Raw genomic sequence first — 21,189 nt, 5'->3', positions numbered from 1 at the left:
CCAGTCTGGTCCCAGGGGCTGAGCTGCCTGTGCCCAGCTGGGGGCAGGACCCGCTGCTCCTGGTGCTGCTAAAATGAAGCCCCCAGAGCAAAAGCCACGGCATGGAGAGGTGGTGACTAGCTGGGACCCAGGGGGCAGAGTTCCCTTTCCTTTCTCTAACTGAGGGCGGTGGTGCCAGGAGCCTCTTTTTGCTGCTCCTGCCTCTCTGCACCTACGGGGCAGGACACTGAAATACATCTGCTGTATGTCTGGTCCATTGTGAGAGTTACATATTTTTACATAGCTCCTTGGATGCTATTTGGACCCAAAAGCAGTGAGAGCAGCTCCAGCATCTCTCCTAACCCTGGAGCACTTTTTCAGCTCCTGGCAGTGCCCAGAAGGTTTCCCTTGCTTTTCCCTCTGGACACTCTGCTCTCTGTATGCCATGCCACTGTTACCGACCTTGCCTGTGCCATTCAGCTCTCTGATAGCACCAAGTCTCAGCGTACCCCAAAGGGGAAAAACATCAATAACAGTGGAGGCGAAAGAATTCCTCCAATTACTGGGAGCACTTGGGGCTGGCCTGGCTGCTGAAGGGGCTTCCTTCACTGTGCATTGATCAGGGCTCATCAACACATCCCTCACTGCTGGCACTTGTCGATAGCTGCCGAGGTCCCCGGCCAGCGCAGCCGGGTGCTGCTGGGGCTGCCAGCGCCATCCCTCCGAGTGACAGCTCTGCGGGGCTCCGTGCGATTGGCACCAGCCGGGGGGGGGGAGATGATTATTCTTCAACAAGAGCATCGGCCGCTTCCTCCGGCTGCCTTTATGCTGCAGAAAGTCATGTTCCTAAGCCACGCAAGCCACGAGGAAAAATTTCAAGGGGTCGCTGCCAAGTGCTTTGGGCTCAGAGTTTAGGTTTTGTTGAGGGAAGGGATCATTTGTCTCCATGAAAAGCCTGTTTTGGGGGCCGGAAGGGGGTTGAACGTCCCCCGCGGTGTCAGAAACCCAGTGTGACAACCTGCATCCGCTCAGCTGCCACCGGGACGTGGAGCTGCTGCTGGTGCTGGCCTTCCCAAAGGGGCCGCCAGGCAGGGTCTGGGCTGCTCCCAGCAGGAGGAGGGAAGGGGGCGTCCCCAGGGCCTGATCCTGCTGCAGGAAGGGTGAGCGGTGCTGCGGGGGCAGCATTCTGCATCACGGTGAGGGAGGAAAGGGCCTCGCTGGGAGCATCCCAGAGCCTGGTGTGGGCAAGGCAGGACCCAGCTGGTGCCACAGTGCCGAGCTGCTGCTGTTGGAGAGGAGCTGATTGCTTCTCATTCCCGGGTTTCACATGCAGTCTGGTTCTTGCCCAGGCTGTTGGGGACCCCAGGGGCATCCCTGGCCCCAGGCACCCCGGCAGTGGGATGCTGGAGGTGGTGGCTGGCTCCTTGCACCAGCAGGTCCCCGAGCGCTGCCGCCCGATTTCCTGGCACAGAGCTTGGCGCCGTGGAGCCCGGCCACCTCGTCCTCGCCTGCAGCGCTCTCAGTTTGAGCCACTCTTGTTCCAAGGGTCACAAGGGACTGCCTTGTTCAGTTCTGGTCTTCTGTATATTCCAGATTCATATTGCTCCACTTCAGAGTGTATCGGGAAGTGTGTGAGGGCTCGCTGTGTTTGCAGGATGGACCAGGGCTCTCTCTAAGGTCTCTGCCCTGTAAAAGGTTTGTAAAACTTGAACTACAGAGTGTGAAACTTGAACAAGTGATAAATAGCATAAAGTGATTTAGCATAAAACAGTCTGATAGGGCGAGATCTCTTCTAAACCCCTTTCTAGGCAAATGTTAATTAAAATAAAGGGAGTTTAAGGCTGACTTTATGTGCTAGTCACATCAAGGGCTGGCATTAGCCCATCTGAAAGCAGTCCCCACCCAGGCTTTGCTTCAAGTGAAGCTGGATCCAAGTTCCTGAGAGAAAGGACAGGTACCACTAGAGCCATAGCTCCCAGAGTTGTGGGATTGGGCAGAGCCTCAGTTCTTGCCTGATGCAAGTGTAGCAAGAACCGAGAAACCTGAGGGCTCAGGAACCAGAAGAAGGCTGTACATATGTGCAAACTTGGGTGTAAAGTCCTGAACAGACCTTGCAGAGGCCGCAGCTCCTCCTTGTCTCCAGGGTTTGAGGAGGACGCTGGATGCAGAAGAAGGAGGCGGCATGGGCTGGGTGCTGTGGCTGTGGGCCCTGCACCGGCTGAGCCACCTCATCCCCGAAGGCTGTTGGCTAAAGGCACCGCACATGCTGCACATTAGTTCCCCAAGTCACCGTGCAGGACATAGAGGAACAGCTTTAAAGAACAAGTAAAACTGTTGCCACTTCAAAACTAGTCTCAGAATTGATGCCAGGACTCCAACAGACCGATGCTCCTTTATTCTCCTTTTAATTAATTCCTTTGCCTCCAGTGAATTTCCATCTTTTATTTCTGCTGCAATCAAAGGGCTGCGAGCAGCAAGGCTCACATTAGGAACAGACTGATCCAACCTTTTTTTAATCTTCCCGTATCAGTTACTTGTCTCTTCCTCGCGCTGCCACGATGCATCTGAAGCACATATGCCAGGAGACGACTTGCTGAAGGAGAGACGGGGCACGCAAAGCCCCGTAGCTGCAGTTTGTTCCCAGCGGGTCTCCTTTGCTGGCAGTTTTGTATGGCAGCAAGGAGTGAGAGGCCAGATAAGCTTGCTCGGATACACAAATGAGCAATTACGTGGTCACCCGAGAAGTGCCTGATGATTTATGGTGTTATTAAAAGGTGATGGTAAGAGTAGAAAAGATGTGTAACATCTGCATTGAAACCCCCAGCTCTGACCCTCGCACCCCAGATACCAACATATTAAATATCCAAACAGGCATTCGAGCCTGCAGATCGCTCTGACAGAGATCCCCGCACATCTGGTAACACTTGGCCTGATACCTAAGCCCCCGGACAGTGTGTGAGCAAACGTAATTCACTCCTTGCCCTGCCGTGGGCTCCAAGAGCGCTGTTCCTGCTGGAGGGGCGACCTCTGGGGAAGCCTGGTGGAGGAGGAATGTGCAGGCACTGCCGGCGTGGCGGTGGCGTCCCATGAAGACGAAGAAGTGCTTGGCTGCAGGACAAGAGGCCTGGCGCAGGTGGCAGGAGAGCTGCGTCAGCAAGCGAAGATTTGTCTCAGCCGGCGGCTCCGTCTCCTTGCTGGGCAGGGAGCAGTGGTGGCTGCAGCTCCAAAACAGCCCCTGTGTCTCGTGGGTCTGAGCAGATGTCTCTGAGCACGCTGTGGGGACTCCTCTTGCCCTCCAAAGATTGTAGTGGCCAGGGCTGTGATGGGCTTGAGCAGCAGGAGCCTGCATTGCTGGCGCTGCCCTGCGGTGCCACAGGCTTCCTCGGCCCTTTCCACCCGTTATTTGCATTTCTGGCTTCTGATCCCCCTGGACACATCTTCTGCTCGTTACGGGGCAGAAATCATGGCTGGAAGTGAGAGGTCCAAAGGATGGGCTGGTCAGAGAAGATGTTCTGTGAGGCTACACCAAGCAGGGGTGGCCTGGGCATGCCATTGAACTTGTTAGTGTGCTGCAGGGCCTGCACGTAGGGTGGCAGGGCAGCAGGGCAGTGTGTCTGTGCTTTGGCACAAGCAGGCGGTGATGTCCCCAAGGAGAATGGCACAGGAACCTTCTTCATGGGCTCTTCTCCACACCTGCCACCAGACCTGGTGCTGCGCGGCCTTCAGGGGGCTGCTGCTGCTTGGCACGAGCGGGGTTTTCCAACTCAAAATTCCCATCTCAGTCTGCCAAGACTGCCTTGTTTTGTGCAAACACTGATGTTTGGGTACAAGTGAGAGAAATGTGCTGGTGGAAGTGGCTGTGACGGGCACGTTCACTTGTTAGGAGCCCGCGCTGTGTGCGGAACACACAGCCTGTGCTTTGTGCCGCGCTGACAGCGAGCAGGATGGAGGATGCACATGTTTTCAGAGCACAGGGGAGAGCTGGCAGTTGTGGGGATAAAAGCAGCATATGTCTGATTGAATAAATGGAGAAATGCAGGCCAGATGGCTGGAAATGCTAGGAACTGTTTAATAATTTCTAAACTCTTTGCTCTCTAGAGCAAGATTACGGGCACTTGCAGTCTTTTCCTCTCTGCTCAATTTGCCTCCTGTGCTGGCTGCATTACTCTTGGCTTCACGTAGAGCTTTTAATATTGTTTGTGACCTTCACAAATTTATGGAATTATTATCTGGGGTATAACCTCTGAGCATCTTTCAGGGAGCAGCCAGTGATTTGTGAGGGTGTCTCCACTGTGCCTGGGAGGTGGAGCTTTGGAAATGCCTCATGGCTCCCCAGTCCCATGTATGTTAATGGGTCCCAAACCATCTCAGCAGAGACTGGGGGGCGTCCTGTGTCCAATTCACACTGACCTGGCCAGGTTGAAGGCTCTGGAGCAGCAGCACCAAACACTGGAGTTGCAGGAGCTGTGCCCTGGGACAAGCAGGCACTGTTCCAGCTGCCGCATGGAAGCAGGGGTGGCTCTGGTGCTCATTGCCTTTCCTCTGGCTCCTACCGAATACCTGACCCAACAGAGGAGCTTGGCTCAAACTGATCTCATTGTCTTTTCTGGGAGAGGGTTGGAAACAGGCTCCTACCAGGTGCTACCTCCCTGGCATTGGCTGAACCATGCATTACGTGGGGAAAGGAAGGAGAGGGGATGTGTTTGGAGGGCTTTGGAGATGAAGGTGTTCGTAGTGCCTCTAGGAAAGGGTCCTTGGGACTCGCTGAGTCACTTTCCTACTAGCAGGGGGATGAAGTAGTGCAGGAGGTGGATGGGGGGTGGTGGTGCAAGGACAGGAACATGCCTCCTGGTCCCTGCTGTGAGGTTAGCCAGTGGTTGGCTCACTGAGTTTCCTAATAGATCTCAAGGTGCCAAAACGAGATGGAAAATGCTGGCTGTGCAAAATTGCTGGCCAGGACCAGGACAGGAGGTGTTGCAGCATGGAGTGGAGCTGTGCCAGACAGCTCTGCAGGTGGGGGAGCCCCACGCAGCAACCCAGGTGTGGTGTTGGTGCTGGGCACAGGAGGGGACCAACTTGTCCCCATGCACGTGCCACTGCTGGTGTCTCTCCCTGTGGTGCTGGTCTCCAGGTGAGAGGTGCTGGGGTGAGGCAGGAGCTGCAGTTTCACTCTGGGTTGCTGTACGGTTTGGTTTCTTGTGGTCAAAAGCCCCATTTTCTCCAAAGCAGGGTTTTGCTTTTTATTTATTTAGAACAAAATAAGAAAGCAAAGAACTTCTAAGGGAAACCTTGAATTGAGTGTTTTAAAACCAGGAAGTTTTTGAGTGGAAAACTGACGTTTGTGTTTCAGGGGAACACTGATCTTTTTACTGCCTCAGAACCTTGTAATCATCTGCAGAGTTTCTCTGTGGCCACTTGTAAAAGTAGTCTTATTTTTTGTTAATACACTTGTTACTTTGGGCCTGCAGAACTGGTGCAGAGCCCCAGCTTGTCTGCGCAGGGCCAGATCCAGCAGTTCTTGAAGGAACTTCCTTTCCTTGAGCAACTTGAAGGAGAAAAACAATCATGCATAAACTGTGTTTCAAGGAAAATGAAATGCAAATAAGAAAAAAAAAAAAAAAAACAACAAATTTGAGTTAATTGCTAATTCTTTTTTTTTTTCCATGCACAACTCCATTCAACATTTTAAAAGTCAAGGGATTTAGGGATCTGGAGAGAGCATCAATGTTTTTTGGTAACAAGTACAAACTGTAGCAGCTTGTAAGACTTCAGAAGCTGTTTCTGATTAGTATCTTTTCTTTTGACAACTTTTTTTCTTTTCAGAAGGAAAAAAAAAAAGAAAGGAAAGGGTTTTTGTAACACAGTTGGGTTAGAGATGGGGGAAAATCTGTTTAAAATATGCAGGAACCTGAAAGAAAATCTTGAGTGAATAATAAGTTTAACTGACCTTAAAATATCCCATTGCCATGAGGGATTTGAGAGTAACACTTCAAATGGATTTTTGATGAGGCTCTCTAGGCTGTGGGGAATTGAACGTTTTACCCAACACGTTTCTGAGCTAAATTTTCATGATAACTAAGAGAAACTCTTCTGAAATACCTAAAGAAGTTTTTGTCTTGTTTCGTGTTGTTTTGTGGTGTGTTTTTTTTGTTTGTTTGTTTGTTTGCTTTGTTTTTCCTTTAAAGCTACTGACACACGGGGAAAATCAATTTACAGTAAGGCGACTTTTCCGAACTGCTTTTCCCCTGGGCTCAGCCTCTCCCTGGAGCAGGATGTGTCCCGGCAGTGGGTGCTGTACTGGGTGCATCCTGCTCAGCTCTCAGCCTGGCTTTGCCTCCAGGCCAGGAGCTGTGGGGCTGCAGCTCCGTGCCTGGGGTGCTCTGTCCGGGTCCATCTGTCTGTCCGTCCATCCAAGGACAAAGCAGAGGGTGGAAACCTGAGGCTGAGCAGCTGCAAACGGGTCTGTCTTGGGGCTGAGCGCTGCCTGTCCCTCTGTCTGTCCGTCTCTTCCTGCAGGCCTTGGCTCTGCATGTCCTGGGGCTCTGCATGCCCAGCACCAGGGTGCAGGATTGATCCGCATCGGGTTTGTCTGCACGCTCCGTCCCCACCCTGCAAGTCCCAGATTGTGCCCATCCCACGGTGCTGCTGCCACCAGAGCCCAGCACCATCCGAATTGCCCGCTGTGAGCCTGCTCTGCCCGGCCCTGAGCCAGGAGGAGCCTCTGATGCATGAGGATAAATTATTGTCATTGCTGATAATTGTTATCACTGCTGATAAATTGAGGCGTGACAACTGCAGGCTCTGAGCAAAGAGCTGAGCACTCGTGGAGCACCCCGCTAGTGCCCGTGCCCCTCCAGCCCTGTCCTGGGGAGATGCCTTATTTACAGGCAGCTCGGATGTTGGAAAAAAAAAAAAAAACAAATAACAAAAAAAAGCAGAGAGGTCAATGTGTGCTGTGTGCTGGCCTTGGGGAAGGTTTTCAAACTTAGAAATAAAAGTCAGCCCCTCGCTTCCTGGAAGCACGTAAAAGTTGATGGCTGGAAGCGGGCCAAGTGAAATGAAATACGCGTTATTGTCCCTGCACCAGTGGAAAAGGCTGGGCAGGATTTGCTCCTCTCCTCTATGGGGGCCAAATGAATAGCAGCTTTCTGCTGCTGACAGCTTGCTGCGCTTCAGCCCTCGCTGCTCCGCTGGCCACCAGCTTCTGAAGGCTTAAGACTGTCTTGAGTACACATGATGGCACATAATAACTCGGGAGCAAATAATGTAGCCTTTGAATTCCTGTGCCGCTGGAGCTTCCCTCTTCCCGAAGCTTTGTGGGCTGTGAAGAAATGCCCTTTCTTTGCTGCTGCTCCTCTGCCCAGGGGTGAGGGTTGGGCGCATCCATCCTGCTTGCACGTGTTGGCCCTGCTGATGGAGATGGTGCTGTGCCCTGCTGCCAGGTCTGCTCCTGCCCGGGGTTGGTCCTGCAGGGCTCCACGATGCCCCTGGGGACCGTGGCAGTGCGAGGATGTAGGGCTGGGTGTGCTGGGATGCTCGCCTGTGCCTTTCCTTTGGATGAGGCCAGCAAAGCGCTTTCCTGCTGGGGTTTTCCTCATGGGGCCGTGCTGGAGCTGCCTTTCCCCGAGCCAAGGGTAGTGGTCAGGGTCATGGCTCCTGCTTGGCCGCAGCTTTTCCTGGAAATGTGCGAAATTCCTAGTTTTGATCCTTCTCCTCCATTAAATTAGGTTGGAATGGGCCGGTGGGCTCAGACGCGGCCGGGGGAAGACCAGCAGACAGGCGGGCGGATAGGCAGACAGACCGTGTGATTGCTTAAGCCACATTTCCTTCGGAAGCCAGGCTAAAAATAATAAAAATCCAGTCCTTTCCCACAAACAGCTCCGGTTGCCACAATCTGATGCTTTGCCAGTGCCGAAAGGCTTTGTCAGAGAATTCCCAGTTGTTCCTGGGGAAAGGAGGACGTGGGGAGGGCCGAGAGCCTGGCTCCACGGCCGGGTCTGCCAGAGCTCCCAGACCCCATTGCTGGGCCGGTTTGGGGTTGCTGGGGACCTGCAAATAGCCCGGCTGGCAGGGCAGGGATTTCCTGCACTGGGGACCAGCAGGACCCCCCCCAGTGCCCAGCAAGAGGGATGGGCACAGCCCAGGGGGCATCCGAGCCACCCCTGTGGGATCGGCTGCCTTTCTGAGGCTTCTCCACAGAGGGAGCGTTTTTGGCACACGTAGGACGGGCTGCAGGTGGGTGAGAAAAGTCCCGTGGATGCAGAGAAGAGGCTGAGCAGGTTGTGAGGGAGGGGAACCCTTGGGCAGCCCCTCGGGGCCAGTTCCCCCTTCTTTTTGGTGGGTGCCATGGGATGCTCCTTGTCCCCAGCATGGCCCCGCATGGCACTGCTGCACTCGGGGCGAAGCTCGCCTGCGCTCCTTGCCAGGAAACGGGGCTTTTTCTGATAGTAAAAAAAAAAAAAAAAAAAGAGCTAAATTTGTTTCCCATCTTCCCTGAGGCTGTATTACAAATTTGACACAGATGGGGATTTTTTTTGTTGTTTCTTTTCATTTTTGTGGAAAATTGGGTACGTTTTCCATCGCAACGAGAGCTTTTCTGTGGCAGCATGACAACCTTCTGCCCGAGAGCAGCACCAAGCAGCCCGGATGGGATTGTTTCTTGCTGACGGAGGCAGGGATGGGGACACGAGCCCCTTGAGCCCTGAGCTGTTGCGAACCCTCGCACGGGTAGCATGGGATCTGCAGGGTGCAGGGGCTGGCTGGACAAGGGGATAGTGCCTGTTAAAGGGTGAGGGCTTAACCCAAAGCTTCCTTTGTTGAACCCAAAACCAAACCCAGAGGCTCCGGTGCCCATCTCACAGTCAGGGTGGATGCAGCAGCCGCACCATCGCCTGCTCGAGCTGTCGGGGACAACATTAGGGAGATGCCTGGGGGGGCACCACCGCATCTCTGTGCACCCCCTGCCTGGGCACAGCTGTGGCATTGCTGCCTCCCCCCATGGGCAAGCAGCTCTGGTTCCCCACACCGCAGCCGCTCGCGGGGCTGCTCACACACCTGCTCCGTGCCCTGCTGAGAGCTGGTGCCGCTCATCTGCCACTGAACCCAGCCTGGCGGTGGGCACGGCGGGCACCCGCGGAGATGGGAGTAACCCAGGTAATTGCTCCAATATGGTGCCCTTCCTCCCTGGGGCCCAGTCCTAGAGCTCGGGCTCTGGTTTGGGCTGTGGAAGCTGCTGGCGGCAGCGCCCGGCTGTTGTGGTGTCCTGGCTTCCTGCCCCGTCCTGCTGCCCGTCGCCGCCGGGGATGGGGGTCTGTGGCAGATGGGTTTGGGGCACGCAGTCCCTTGTGTGCGGGGATGCTCGCCAGCAAGCTGGGGATGTAGGGGGCTGGGGGATGTGGAAGCACAGGGCAAAGCTCAGCTTCTTGTTCAGAAACCAGCACAGCTCTCAGTGTTGTCCTCAGGAAGGCGAAGGTGGCTGCCTGCAGGAGATCCGGTTCCTGGGGGGATTTGGGTGCTCAGGTACTGGCAATCTCAATGAGCTTTAGGTTCCCAAATACCTTTGTGGATCTGGCCAAAAGAGCTTAAAACCGTGGCGGGAAACTTTCCCGATGGATCCCAAAGGCTTCGCCGCAGACCTCAGGCCTGGCTGCGGTCCAGGAGCGAGGGCTGATTTATGTTTTCGTAGGTAGAAACGAGACAGTTCTGGATGCGTTTCAGAGCGACTCGTGGTTAGCTTGAACCTGCAGCTTCGAACAGGACCAGCGCTTGTTCAGCAGGGGGAAGCCAAGCTGGGAAAGCATTTCTGCAGAAGTCTCCGTGAAGTGGAACTGGTGGAGCTGCCACGTGCGAAACCCTCACTGGTAGCATCTTTGACTTCTAACTCATCACATCCCACTGCTGCAGTTCTAGACTGGATGCTGAAGGTGCTGTGGGCAGTGTAATTGTCTTAAAATCGCATTAGTTAAAGTAATTGAATTTGCTCGGTTTAAAAATACAGACGGTGTGAGCAGCTTTTACTGCTTATGGTTTACCTGCTGGAGTAGGAACCGGGGTCCTCGGTCAGGGTGTGCAGGTTTAACACAGGGCCTGTAAGATCGTGCCATGGGCTTCCAAGCCTAGGAGAGGCCCTGGACCAGTGCAGATGTGTTCTGAGACCCCGTGGATGCTGCCCGTGGCTGGGCAAGGAGCGAGATGGACCCGTCACTGCCGTGCTCCCCGGCCGTATGCCTCTGTGCACCCACCCGGGTTGTCTCCCCCTGTTTTTTTGTGTACGCAGTGGTTCCCAGCTGCAGGCTGGCCTGGCCTCCCTTTGGCATGAGGAGGGAACCTGCTGAAGAGGCAGGTCTTGTTGTGTGTTTTTTTTCGTCTTTTTTTTAACCCTGAACGAAGCTTCCAAGCAGCCTTCCCCACACCACCCGCTGCGTTATAAAATAAATAAAGCTGGCTCTGTCCCTCGGCCAAATCTGACAGCTTTTCCACACCAGATTAGCCAACCCGTCTCTGGAGCCTGCTCATGTTTCACGGGGTGGTTTCATCCTGAGGAGAACGTCCAACTGTGCCGTGCTCTGCACGGGGACCGGGGACACTGCGGCTGTGTCCCGTGTGTGGGGCTGCGCCTGCAGCCACCTGCACGTTTATTTTATCCTTATTTTCCCTGCCAATGCTCACATTCCTGGGTGGTCCCAGGGTATGCTCCCCACCTGCAGTGGCTGGCGATGAGGTGCAGGGCCCTGCAGGAAGGGGGCTGCCCGTGGCAGGAGATGCTGTCCCCCCACGTCCCCTGTCCCCATCCGATGCTCGGCAGTGTCACAGCGAGGGCTGCATGTGCTGCAGGTGGCCCCAGGCTGTCCCAAAGCCACCCAGGGAGGAACTGATAGCATCCTGGGAAGACCTCAGTGAGGGTTTTTCCCCATCCCTTCTGCCCACAGCATTTTCCTCGTGCTGCCTTGGCCTGGCTGTGGTCCTGTGCCACTGTGCAGCCCTGGCCATCGCTTCCCTGGGTGCCGTGGTCTGGAGGCCACCTCGGGTGGGTGGATCTGTGCCATACCATGGGGGGCTGTGGCCACTTAGCTACTCAGAAATGCATTCATTGTGCTCTACCGAGCATTGACTCGGTGACTGCAACAGAACCTGGTGGCCCTGGTGCAGAGCCCCCACTCTCTGCTCAGGTCCAGAGTTCCCATTTTTATCCATTTAAAAGGAGAAATGAAAAACAAAATAAAAAAAGCTGGGCTCGGTCATGTTCATGCCATGCTCCCCGTGCCCCCCAAGCTGTGCAGGAGGTGCAGGTGCATGGGGGAAGAGCACCCAGCACCCTTCCCAGCCCCAGCAGGGCCGCGGGGCGCAGAGCGCCGGATGGGGCGGCGGCGCCGGGCAGCCCCACGCTGAGATCAAATAAACACGAAGGCAGCGAAATTATTCATGGCTCTGGGGACTTGTCTTGGTGCCTCGTCAGCATCTGCTGATCAAATCAAAGCATCTGTCGGTGCAGCGGCCGGCAGGAAGGTCTCGCTCTGGCAGACACGTGTGAATTCCTCCTTTCTTCCTCCCTCTCGCCTGTGCTCCCGCTGGTCCCGCACCTGCGGCGATGCCGGGGCCGTGGATGCACCCTGCGCTGCTGCAGGATGGGCACACCCAGCACGTTAGAGGATTTTGCCCCTTTTTTGTCCCTGGATTGCAGCTGCTCAGTGAGGCTTGTGGGCGTGCAGTGCCCCAAGGCCCCGCAGGCAGAACTGCAAAATTATAGGGATTTTTCTTTTTCCTCCCCAGGGCTGCTGATGCTGTGGGAGAGGTTAACCCATCAGCGGTGCCGTGGGAGGGATGCGCTCCCCTCAGCTTTTTCACTGCGTGCCCAGGGCTGGCTCTTGGTGCACGCCTGCTTTCCTTTCACCTGCTTTGGCATCAGGACGCTGGGGAATTCCCGTTTCTGCAGGAGCTGCTGGCCCTGTCCGGGGCGCAAGCAGGGTTCAGACAGGAGACACGAGCCGTGCAACTTTAAAGCTGAAAAACTGAGATCTTATGGCCTTTTTATTTCCTTCCTGAAACCAGGAAGGATAAGCCCGTTGCTGCAAGAGGATACTTCAGTCAAAACCAATATATGTGTGTTTTTTTTTTTTTTTATTTGTAATTGTAAGCAAAGATTTTGTAAACTCTGGCTGTGTTTTGCCCACCTGGGGCGCGTGCCCCCCCAGCACTTTGTGCTGCCCTCCTGCTCTCCCCTGGGTGTCTCATGGTGGTGATGCACGGCCCCAAGCCTGGCAGCCCCGCCAAGTTTTAAGAGGAAATTTTCCTTATTTATTGGAGCGCCCAAGGACCGGGTTACCGGAGGTATAAAATTTGTCACCGGTGCCTCCTCTCTGTTTGCAGCAGAGCATAATTTTTGTTTGGCTGCTCTCAGACTGCCCGTCGGGCATCTTCAGCCGGCCGTAAAACATAAGATGCACGGCCAGGGGAGAGCGTATTTAAACGGCTGATTTCACTGAAAGGTGTAATAATCTGCTGGATTACTTGCTGGGGTAGCTGCAGGAAAATTTACTGCCTTGGAAAGAGATTACCAGCAGCCGCTGCAGGCAGCGGATTTCTTCCTTTTCTGCTATAAAGGGAAGGAAGCTTTTCATTGAGTTCCTGCTGTTTGCGCCCGTGAGCGATGTTTCCCCTCCCTCAGTTACACTGGGGCAGCTCGCCGAACTCTGAAGGGAAGGAAATAAATCTGCGAGAGGGGAGAAAACCCGTTCCTGAGGGTCTGCACCTTCCCGTCCTTGCAGAAGGCAGAGAGAGAGCATCATCCCGTGCCTGAGCTCAGCACCATCCGTGGGCCGAGTTTGCAAATCCCCCTGTCATGCCCCAAACCGTACGCTGCAGGGATGGGGCTGCGGGGCGGTGGGGGCGTGTGGAGGGGTTGTTTTTGTTTTATTTCATTCCCCTGCAAGGGAGGAGGGCCGTGGCGGGCCCAGGCAGCTAACCCCTTTAATTGTGTGCAATGAAGGCTGACAGTGGCGAGGCTCGGCCTTTAAAAGGGGTACTGAACCTTTAATTCCTGAATAAATCATCTCCAGTCTGCTGCTCCTTCATCTGCAAGCTGTTTGAGCGCGGGTACACATATTCACTGCCGGGCAGGGTCATTTGGAGATCAGAGCCCTCGGCTGACCCGGGTCACAGGCAAGACACCTGCCACTGGCCGTCCCTGCGCCCCCGGGGCTGGGAATCAAAGGGGCGCGGGGAGCCAGCCCCTGGGGGGGGCTCTAATTGTGGCGTTCAGCCGCACTTCGCTCCGGAGGGAGCCCGCAGCATCCCCGGTCCCCGTGCAGGTGACCTGCCTGCTTGCTCTTTCTGGAGGTGTTTTTTTTTTTGAGGGGATTCCTGTTGCTATTCTGTTTTTCACCCGTTGGAACTGTAAAAGGGAGTTCAGCTGCTTTGGCTCTCTGGGTGTTCAATAGGTGCCTTTGCTCACTGCGCGTGAAGTGCAGCAGGGAATGGAGGAGCTTTTTTCTCCTGGTCTCTCTCCAGTTGTGGCACCTGCGGGCTGCAAGCATCCCCGTGCTGCTGTGGACCCTGCCTGGGGTGGCACTGCTGGCTCCTTGTCCCCGTCCAGCCAGCTCTTGGTGCTTGTCTGGTGCATGAGTACGTGCAGGATCACTGTGTGTGCAAACAGACAGGTTTGCGAGCAGGAGCAATTGCCTTGGGGCACCCCATGCAGCACCCCTTGCCCACCCTGCGCTGAGCAGCTTCATCCAGTGCTGCCGCTCTGGGGCCAGAGCTGCGCTCGCATTGTCTCTGGTTTCTGCTCTCCATAATGGTATGCGTTGGGTGTATTCACCAGTAGCCCTTTTGGCCTTAATGACCCTGCTGGAATAACCATGGAAAGAGAACACCGTAATCACTCAGAAACCTTCAGGGCCTCGAGCTGCCCATAATTGCCCTCCCCAGCCATAAACATGAGCGTGGGCCCAGCGCAGATGAAGTGCGGTGGAGGGGAGTAGGCGTGCGTGCCAGGGGGCTGTAGCTGCCCCATGGTGTTGGGGGGGGAAACGTCCTTTTCCTCTTCTTATGGGCAGGATTTGAGACTTGGGGTGTGCAGAGGGCTGGATGGTTTTGTAGCCTGCAAAAAAGACGTGATTTATTCTTTTGAATGGCTTCTGAAACGGCCCTGCTTCTTATCGGGGGCTAATAACCGGGTGTCGGGTGACTCGTAAAAGCAGCCACTTGATTAGAAATGCTAATGCTGGCTCAGGCTTCTCCCCTTTCCATCACTCCACATCCCCAAGAACATGATGCTGAATAGGTCGGGAAGCCAAACACAACATTCCCCAGCTCCCAGCCCTTCCCTGAGCCCCTTCTGCTGCCCGGCCCGGGTGGCTCCAGGCAGGGACCCATCGCTGAGGCTGGAGGAGCCGTGGATCCTCTGCGCCCGCTCAGCACCTTCAGCCTGGTCCTGGGCCACTGCGGTTGCTGGGGGCTCAACAACCCAAACCTCCGGGTTGTTTCTTGTATCAATCTGTAATTAGGTGCAGAGGGCAGGGGGGGAGCAAAGGAGCATTAATAAATTATCTTCCCTGTTGTTAATTGACGTGTCTCGAGTCAGCCGATCAGTGAGCCGAGGGCTTGGCTCCCCTTCCAGGCGCATCCCGGGCTCGTTACTGCCCCCATTAGCATATTCAGGTTTCCCTGCTTAAAGCCAATTAGCTCATGGCCAGGCCCGATTGGGAAGCTGGGGCCTCATTTGCACATTTTTGAATCGGCGAAAGAATCAAAAATAATGGAGGCAGGCGGGGAGGGAAAGCGCCGCGGGGCTCTGCCCGCCGGTGGGGGCGATGACGGCCCCGCTGGCCCCTCCGAGGGGGCGATGGAGAAGGCGAGGGGAAGAGCACAGTAATGAGGAGCAAACGTGGCTGCGGCCCTAATTTGCTCCCGGGCGGCTTGTCGGGGTGTGGAGGTTCAACAGATGCTCCGGGAGGAGGTGGTGGAGGGGACCAGGGCAGGGACAGGCGCTGCTTTGGGGACGGGGGGGTCTGGGGTGGCTGCCCCCATCCATCCCTGGCAGCCACAGTCCTGCTGCAGCTCCATGCCCGGGGACATGTGGCTGGGTCCGTCCCTGTGATGTCCCAGCCCTTAATGTCTTCTCGCCCCATTCTCCAGCAGAGGTGCCACTATCCTGGCTGCCTTACGGAGCAGCCCAGTATCTGAGAGTATCGCTAACTGGTTCCAGTTTAACAACTTCATAGCCGCTGCTGCTGCCACCACAAAGGCCGCCTTGTCCCCGCCGGGTGAGATAAGCCTTGGGGCGATTCATATGCAGATCCGGGTGGTAGGGGTGTCTGCGGGCAGAGGATAAATCTGGATAAATCTGTCCCGGCCCTCGCCCCTCTGCGGTTCCAAACTGCTTTACATTTACACAAAAAGGTGCCGGCCCCATTGAGCCCATGGGGCAGGCTGTCACCCCGCTGCTCGGGGGGTGCCGTGTCCCCCATGTCCCTATGGCTCTGTGCCCCCTGCCTGCACCAGCCGGGCCAGGGAGGGTGACCCTAATCTGCGCCCATCCTGCCGGTTTTGTCCTCAGCATCACCCCTCGCCTTCCCGGCTGAGCGCCCTGAAAGAGTCGCTGTCTGTGGCACTGCAGAAAGCTCTCAACCATGTCCACCCCGGCAGAAATCCCCTCGCCTTTCACTTGCTTTTGTCGGTGGCTTTTTTTCTTTCTTTTTATTTGGTCAGCGCTCGTTTTTTAATAATAATGGGGAGGTTTTGTTCCCCCTTTTGCCTTCCACGGGGTGGGTGATGATGCAGGACCTGCATGCCCTGGTCCAACAGCCCCCATCACCCCTATCCATGATTTTTCTGGGTTTTGGGGCCGTTGTTCACTCCTGGCACAGGCTGGGCCCTGCTAAAGATGCTGCCTGGCATCACCTGTGGGAGGCTGTCGGGCTGGAGCCTTCCTTATCAGCGAGCTCGCCCCAGGCAGGCGCATCCATTACTTTACACTCAGCCCGTTCCTGGGATGAGTTTTCCTCCATCTCCAGCAAAACCATCCCAGAGCTGAGGAATCCTCAACCGATTAACCCTGGGAAGTTATGTCGGCCCAAGGTTTTGAAGTCTGCTCCGATTACCTGCCTGCTATGGCTGTTAATCTGTATTGCCTGCAGGTTTCTGCGTTGTTATCAGGGCTGGGACTTCCTGCACCTCGCTACCTCAAGAGAGGAGGTCATTCATCTAAGCGAGGGCCCCCAGGAGCACAGCCTTAACCTGCAGTTTCCCCCTGGCTATGAGAGTTGTGCTGTCCCGGGGAGGTTCAGCAGCGCGCCTCAGCCACGAGGGAATGCTCCAGACATGAGTCTCCAAGTGACCAACAGCCCCGTGTGCCAGCACCCTGCGGCACATTTTGTACATCTCCACATTTTGTACATCTCCACATAGGAAATCTTATTTCCGATGCCTTTCAAGTGCCAGTCACCTCGATATTTATCAAAAATGGAAATTTATCAGCTTAATAGAGAAGCAGGACTTTTATCCCTCCTCCTGGGTGTGTGGTCTCTCTTGAAATCCAACTTCCATCAAAGGCTGCCAGGTGCTCCCCCGTCGTGGTGCCACGTTCCCTTGGGCAATGCTCGGCGTGCCCAAGGCGCTCAAGGTCAACGAGAATTAGCTCCAAGTTTAAAGTTTCCAGCGCTTTTGCTAAAGTGGAGCACAACAGGAGCCCTGCCCTTCATTTGCTGGTTTTAGCCAGATCTGGAGGCAGGCAGAGCTTATCAATAATTAACTGGGGCAATTCTTAGGGAGTTAATGAAAACGTGAAAGAGTGTAATTATCTCGTAGGTAGCCGGGAATCCGTTTGACGGAGCTGTGCAGAAGATGCGTGTTGCACAGTTCTTGTTCCTGATGTGCTTGGGCAGCAACAAAACCAGAGAGGTGCTGGGGCTCTGTAAAGGGTCCTTGGTAGCACTGTCGTGCAGGGGCTTTGCTCATAGTGCTGCTCCTGGGGGTCTGCGTGGGGCATCGCTGTCCCCAGCAGGGACGGTCCCCGCATCCCTCGCACAGCCCTCACTGCTGCTCCAGCCGTGCAGAGTTGGGAATCCCTGCCTTAGTGTGGGCTTTTATTAAAAATTCTACTTTAATTAAATTTTCCTTAAGCCTAAGGAGGGTGTGGTTGGCTTTAATTAAAGCTGGGTTGCTCCTGTGTGCTGACAAGCCCCTGGTGGGCAGGATACGTGCGGGGAAGGCACCAGTGGCGTCAGGCATGTGTCACCCCGCTTGTCAGCCCTGGCTGCCCTCCTGCGGGGAAGGAGAGGGCATAAAGCAGCTTTTGGAAAATATTGCTGGAAAGGCTGCTCTTGGGGTGTCCAGGCTGGCATCATTCCTCACGATCATCACAGCAGGGTGAGGGTCAGGTGGAGACCAGGCAGAGAGAGCTCTGGGCAGGGATGTATTTTTATTTTATTTTTTTCCTAGAAATAACCCCTGGCAGCACAGACGGAGCGGCCTCTAACGAAAGCAGTGCAGAACTTGAGCTCGGGTCAAAGTTTGTGGAGCACAGCCTGAAGAAAGCCGTATTTCGGTGTAACATTGGCTCTGCGGCATCTCAGAGGGCGTCGTCCCAAATGTTGCATAACGAGCATTTTGTTGCACAGCGGGGACAGTGACGGATTTAGGTCTTAAGCCCATGTGTGCTGAGAGCTTGAGCAGCACGTGGGAAGTCGCTCTCCAGAAACAGAAACACCAGCGGCGTCCCAGGCAAGCACAGGCAGCTCGGGGACACACAGGGGACGTGGCCAGCCAGGAGCCAGGCTGGAGGTGTCTGTGTCCATCATCCCCCAGCCATCGTGGGTTTGGGATGTGTTTGGGGTTACAGGTACAGGGGAAAGTGACAGGCTGCTGGGCAGGAGCTTCTCCAGCCAGCTGTGCAGGCTGCCCCGTCGCTGCTGATGGCCGGTGAGGCTGGGGACGAGAGGTGGCTCTGAGCGCTGTCACCGTCCAAAAAAAGCCACCAAAATAAAGCCGCAAGTGGCTTCGCCTCTCTTTCAGGGGAGGGAGTTGTGCGGAGCCCAGCGTTGCTCGCAAATGCTTTTAATAAAGTGTTCTTTCCTGCGTCCAGGGGAAAAAAAACAAAACAAACCTCCCCAAACCTCAAGCCTTTTCCCATTACATAAGGAACACGTGCTGCTGGGCAGAGCCCTGGCGTGCCGGCAGCGTGGCCCAGGCTGCTGCGTGTGTCCCCGCCTGGGGACCAGGCACGGCCCAGCGGTGCCACCGGGTCCAGGCAGAGCCATCGGTGTCCCCAGAGCGCTGCCAGCTCCAGCAGCACGTGGGGGGATCGCCCGTGGGGTGTTTTATCCCTGGCCATGGTTGGCATTTGGGGCTGGGCAGTTGATGGGGCACCCGCTCAGCACCTCCTGCGCGCCGTGTCCGAGGTGACCCCGCTGTGGGCTCAGTCCTGCACAAACCAAGCCCCTTCTTCACCGGCTGCCCAGAGGGGACGTGTCCACCCCCGAGAAGAAGAGGGACATGGGGAGCTCAGGGCAGGTGCTGTGCTGGTGCAGGGGGGGCACCCCGTGCAGCCCCCCCCAAGGAGCCCTCAGCTCATGGGGTGACATGCCTATGATATGCCTGGGTAATTTCTCCAGCAATTAATGCCTCATTAAAGTGCACAAGGGAACAATCAGGGCGGTGAATTTTACACAACACAATGCCTGGGCCCTGAGAGGTTTTCCGTCTCTTTTTTTTTAAAAAAAGAAACAATCTTTTTCTGGCCTTAACTGCTTGATGTCTGGAGGAGGGGGGAGCCTTGGTGGGCTTCTGCATCCCGATTGGTTTGGGTTTGAAGTGGCTGAGCTTAGCCCCCAGGGTGCTCGTCCCTGCTGCCAGGGCTGTGCCAGACCCCCAGGTTACCCCCTTGTCCCTTTGCCCACCCAAATGGGTGCCCACACCTATGTCAAGATTTACCTCTCCTCCTCTTTGCAAGATTTGTCAAGATTTACCTCTCCTCTTTGCAACTATATGGAGAGTGTGAGCATCTGCAGTCAATGTGCTCCTTTGGATGGCCAGGACAAAAAGTGTTCCCGTGCAAGAACGGGCACAGCACAGGGGCTTCTGCATGGCCCTGGGTTGGGGCAGATCCTCCCTTAGTGCCAGGGTGCTGTGCAGGAGGGTTCCACACCGTGCATCACACCGGCACCTCGACTGCTTTCAGTCAGATTCTCTGCATGAGGTGCTCTAAGGAACCTCTCCTGCAGCATCCTGGTTTTGAGCTCCTCCCTGGTTTTGAGCTGGGACAGGCAGTGGGGTGCGAGCGGGGCAGTAATAGGGAAACCCTTCCTGGGGACAGGCCTGGGGGGACTGAGAGGGGCGAGATGGGCAGCGGGGCTCTGAGGAAGGGGTCTGAGGATGAGGAGGTGACCGACGGGGCATGACGAGGCAGGGTCACAACCACCAGCCCTGACTGTGCCCCTTTCTCTCCCCAGGAGCCTGATGCCACGGACGCTGGAGGGGCAGATCACGATGGAGAAGACCCCCAGCTACTTCGTCACCAAGGAGGCTCCGCGGCGCATCTACAACATGTCGCGGGACACCAAGCTGATCGTGGTGGTGCGCAACCCCGTCACCCGCGCCATCTCGGACTACACGCAGACGCTCTCCAAAAACCCCACCATCCCCAGCTTCCAGGCCCTGGCCTTCAAAAACGTCAGCACGGGGCTGATCGACACGAGCTGGAGCGCGGTGAGGATCGGGATCTACGCCAAGCACCTGGACAACTGGCTGCGGTACTTCCCCCTCTCCAAATTCCTCTTCGTCAGCGGGGAGCGGCTCGTCAGCGACCCGGCGGGGGAGATGGGCCGCGTCCAGGACTTTCTGGGTCTCGAGAGGGTGGTGACGGACAAGCACTTCTATTTCAACGAGACCAAGGGCTTTCCCTGCCTGAAGAAGCCGGAGGGCAGCAGCAAGCCCCGCTGCCTGGGGAAGTCCAAGGGGCGGCCGCACCCCAAAATCGACGGGCAGGTGGTGCAGCGCCTGCAGGAGTTTTACAGACCTTTCAACATGAAGTTTTACCAGATGACGGGGCAGGACTTCGGGTGGGACTGAGCCGTGCGCGGGGCCACCAGCAGCCTCCTCCCTTCGTTCTAATTTATATCGGACCTTTTCCGGCCAGAAACGGACCCTTCCGGAGTAGAGAGAAATATTTAAGAAATAAAAACACAGATGACCCCTCTCCCCCTGAGCAGATTAAATATTCTTCCATATAAATCTTGCTAATCTATGTTAACTGTGGCCATGCTGGGGGCGAGAGGGAGGGTGTGGGTGCATTTGTGTACAAGCACCGGGCACCAACCAGCCCTGGGGCACGCAGCCGGGTCTGGGCTGCTCCTGCCCTGAGGCTTCTGCCCGTGCCCATTCCAGCAAGGGAGGTGGCAAAAATAACTTCTATTTAATAACGTGTGAGCCCCTCTGCTGCCTTCAGAGGGTTACTCACTGATTTTACTGTGAGCAGTGTCAAGCCTTAGACGATAAATTATAGGTCCGTGTTTGTGACATTTGATGGCAGCTCCTTTTTCCCTCCTTGGTGGCCACAAGGTCAGCCTCTGTGCATCCCATCGGTTTATTTTCTGATTTTCGTATCTCAAGGTGAGATTTACGGGAGAAGGGCTGTGAAGGTGATTGCAATGAGCTTGCTCCTCCCTGCACCGATTTTCCCCCGTTTCCACATTCTGTTGATGGAAGTGTTAAAACCAAAATGCTAAGTATGGAGCCGTGCTGTTCCTGGATGTGGCGAGATAGTTTGATAGTGTTGGCCAAGACTGGAAAAGCCCTGGGTGCAGCTCCCCTCTGCTGAAACAAGCCTATGTGCAAAAAATAAAATAAAAAAGGGCGGAAAAAGGGGTTCTGGTGCTGGGGCACGGTGGGTGCTCGGCTGTGCCCTCAGCCCCTTCCCAGCCCAGGGGGTTGCATTCAGGCAATCGTCCGTGCTGGGGCCGGCCACGGGTGTTTTCTGCAGGCTGAGAATCATCTGAAGGAATTTCCTAGTTAAGGACAACAATTAAAAGAGGTAGTTTGGAGTAAGTGCCAGATTTTGGGCTGGGGACAGGGAGCTGTGTATCACATACCTTCCCGTGCTCTTCGAGTATCCCAGCTGATGAAGTAGGGCATTTCTCCCCCATAAAATATAAATCCCTGCTTCTCCAAATTCACCCAAGCAGAGCAAACAAAAGCCCCAAACTCTGACCTTTG

The 21,189-nt window shown here is 55.4% G+C and overlaps 1 protein-coding gene across 1 annotated transcript in view; it reads left to right on the top strand.

Moving 5' to 3' along the window:
* HS3ST6 (heparan sulfate-glucosamine 3-sulfotransferase 6) overlaps positions 1 to 20,046 on the top strand; it is a gene marked incomplete at both ends in the record, with an annotated part of 28,437 nt that extends 8,391 nt beyond the window's left edge. Inside the window, one exon of the mRNA XM_084295676.1 lies at positions 19,428 to 20,046. Within this exon, the coding sequence (XP_084151802.1) occupies positions 19,428 to 20,046 (619 nt within the window). The remainder of the gene's footprint in view (positions 1 to 19,427) is intronic.
* Positions 20,047 to 21,189: the final 1,143 nt, after the last annotated feature.

Source organism: Netta rufina (genome assembly GCF_964035555.1).
Source record: "Netta rufina genome assembly, chromosome: 15".
NCBI classification, from domain to species: domain Eukaryota; kingdom Metazoa; phylum Chordata; class Aves; order Anseriformes; family Anatidae; genus Netta; species Netta rufina.
This window is presented reverse-complemented; position numbering and strand designations above follow the sequence as displayed.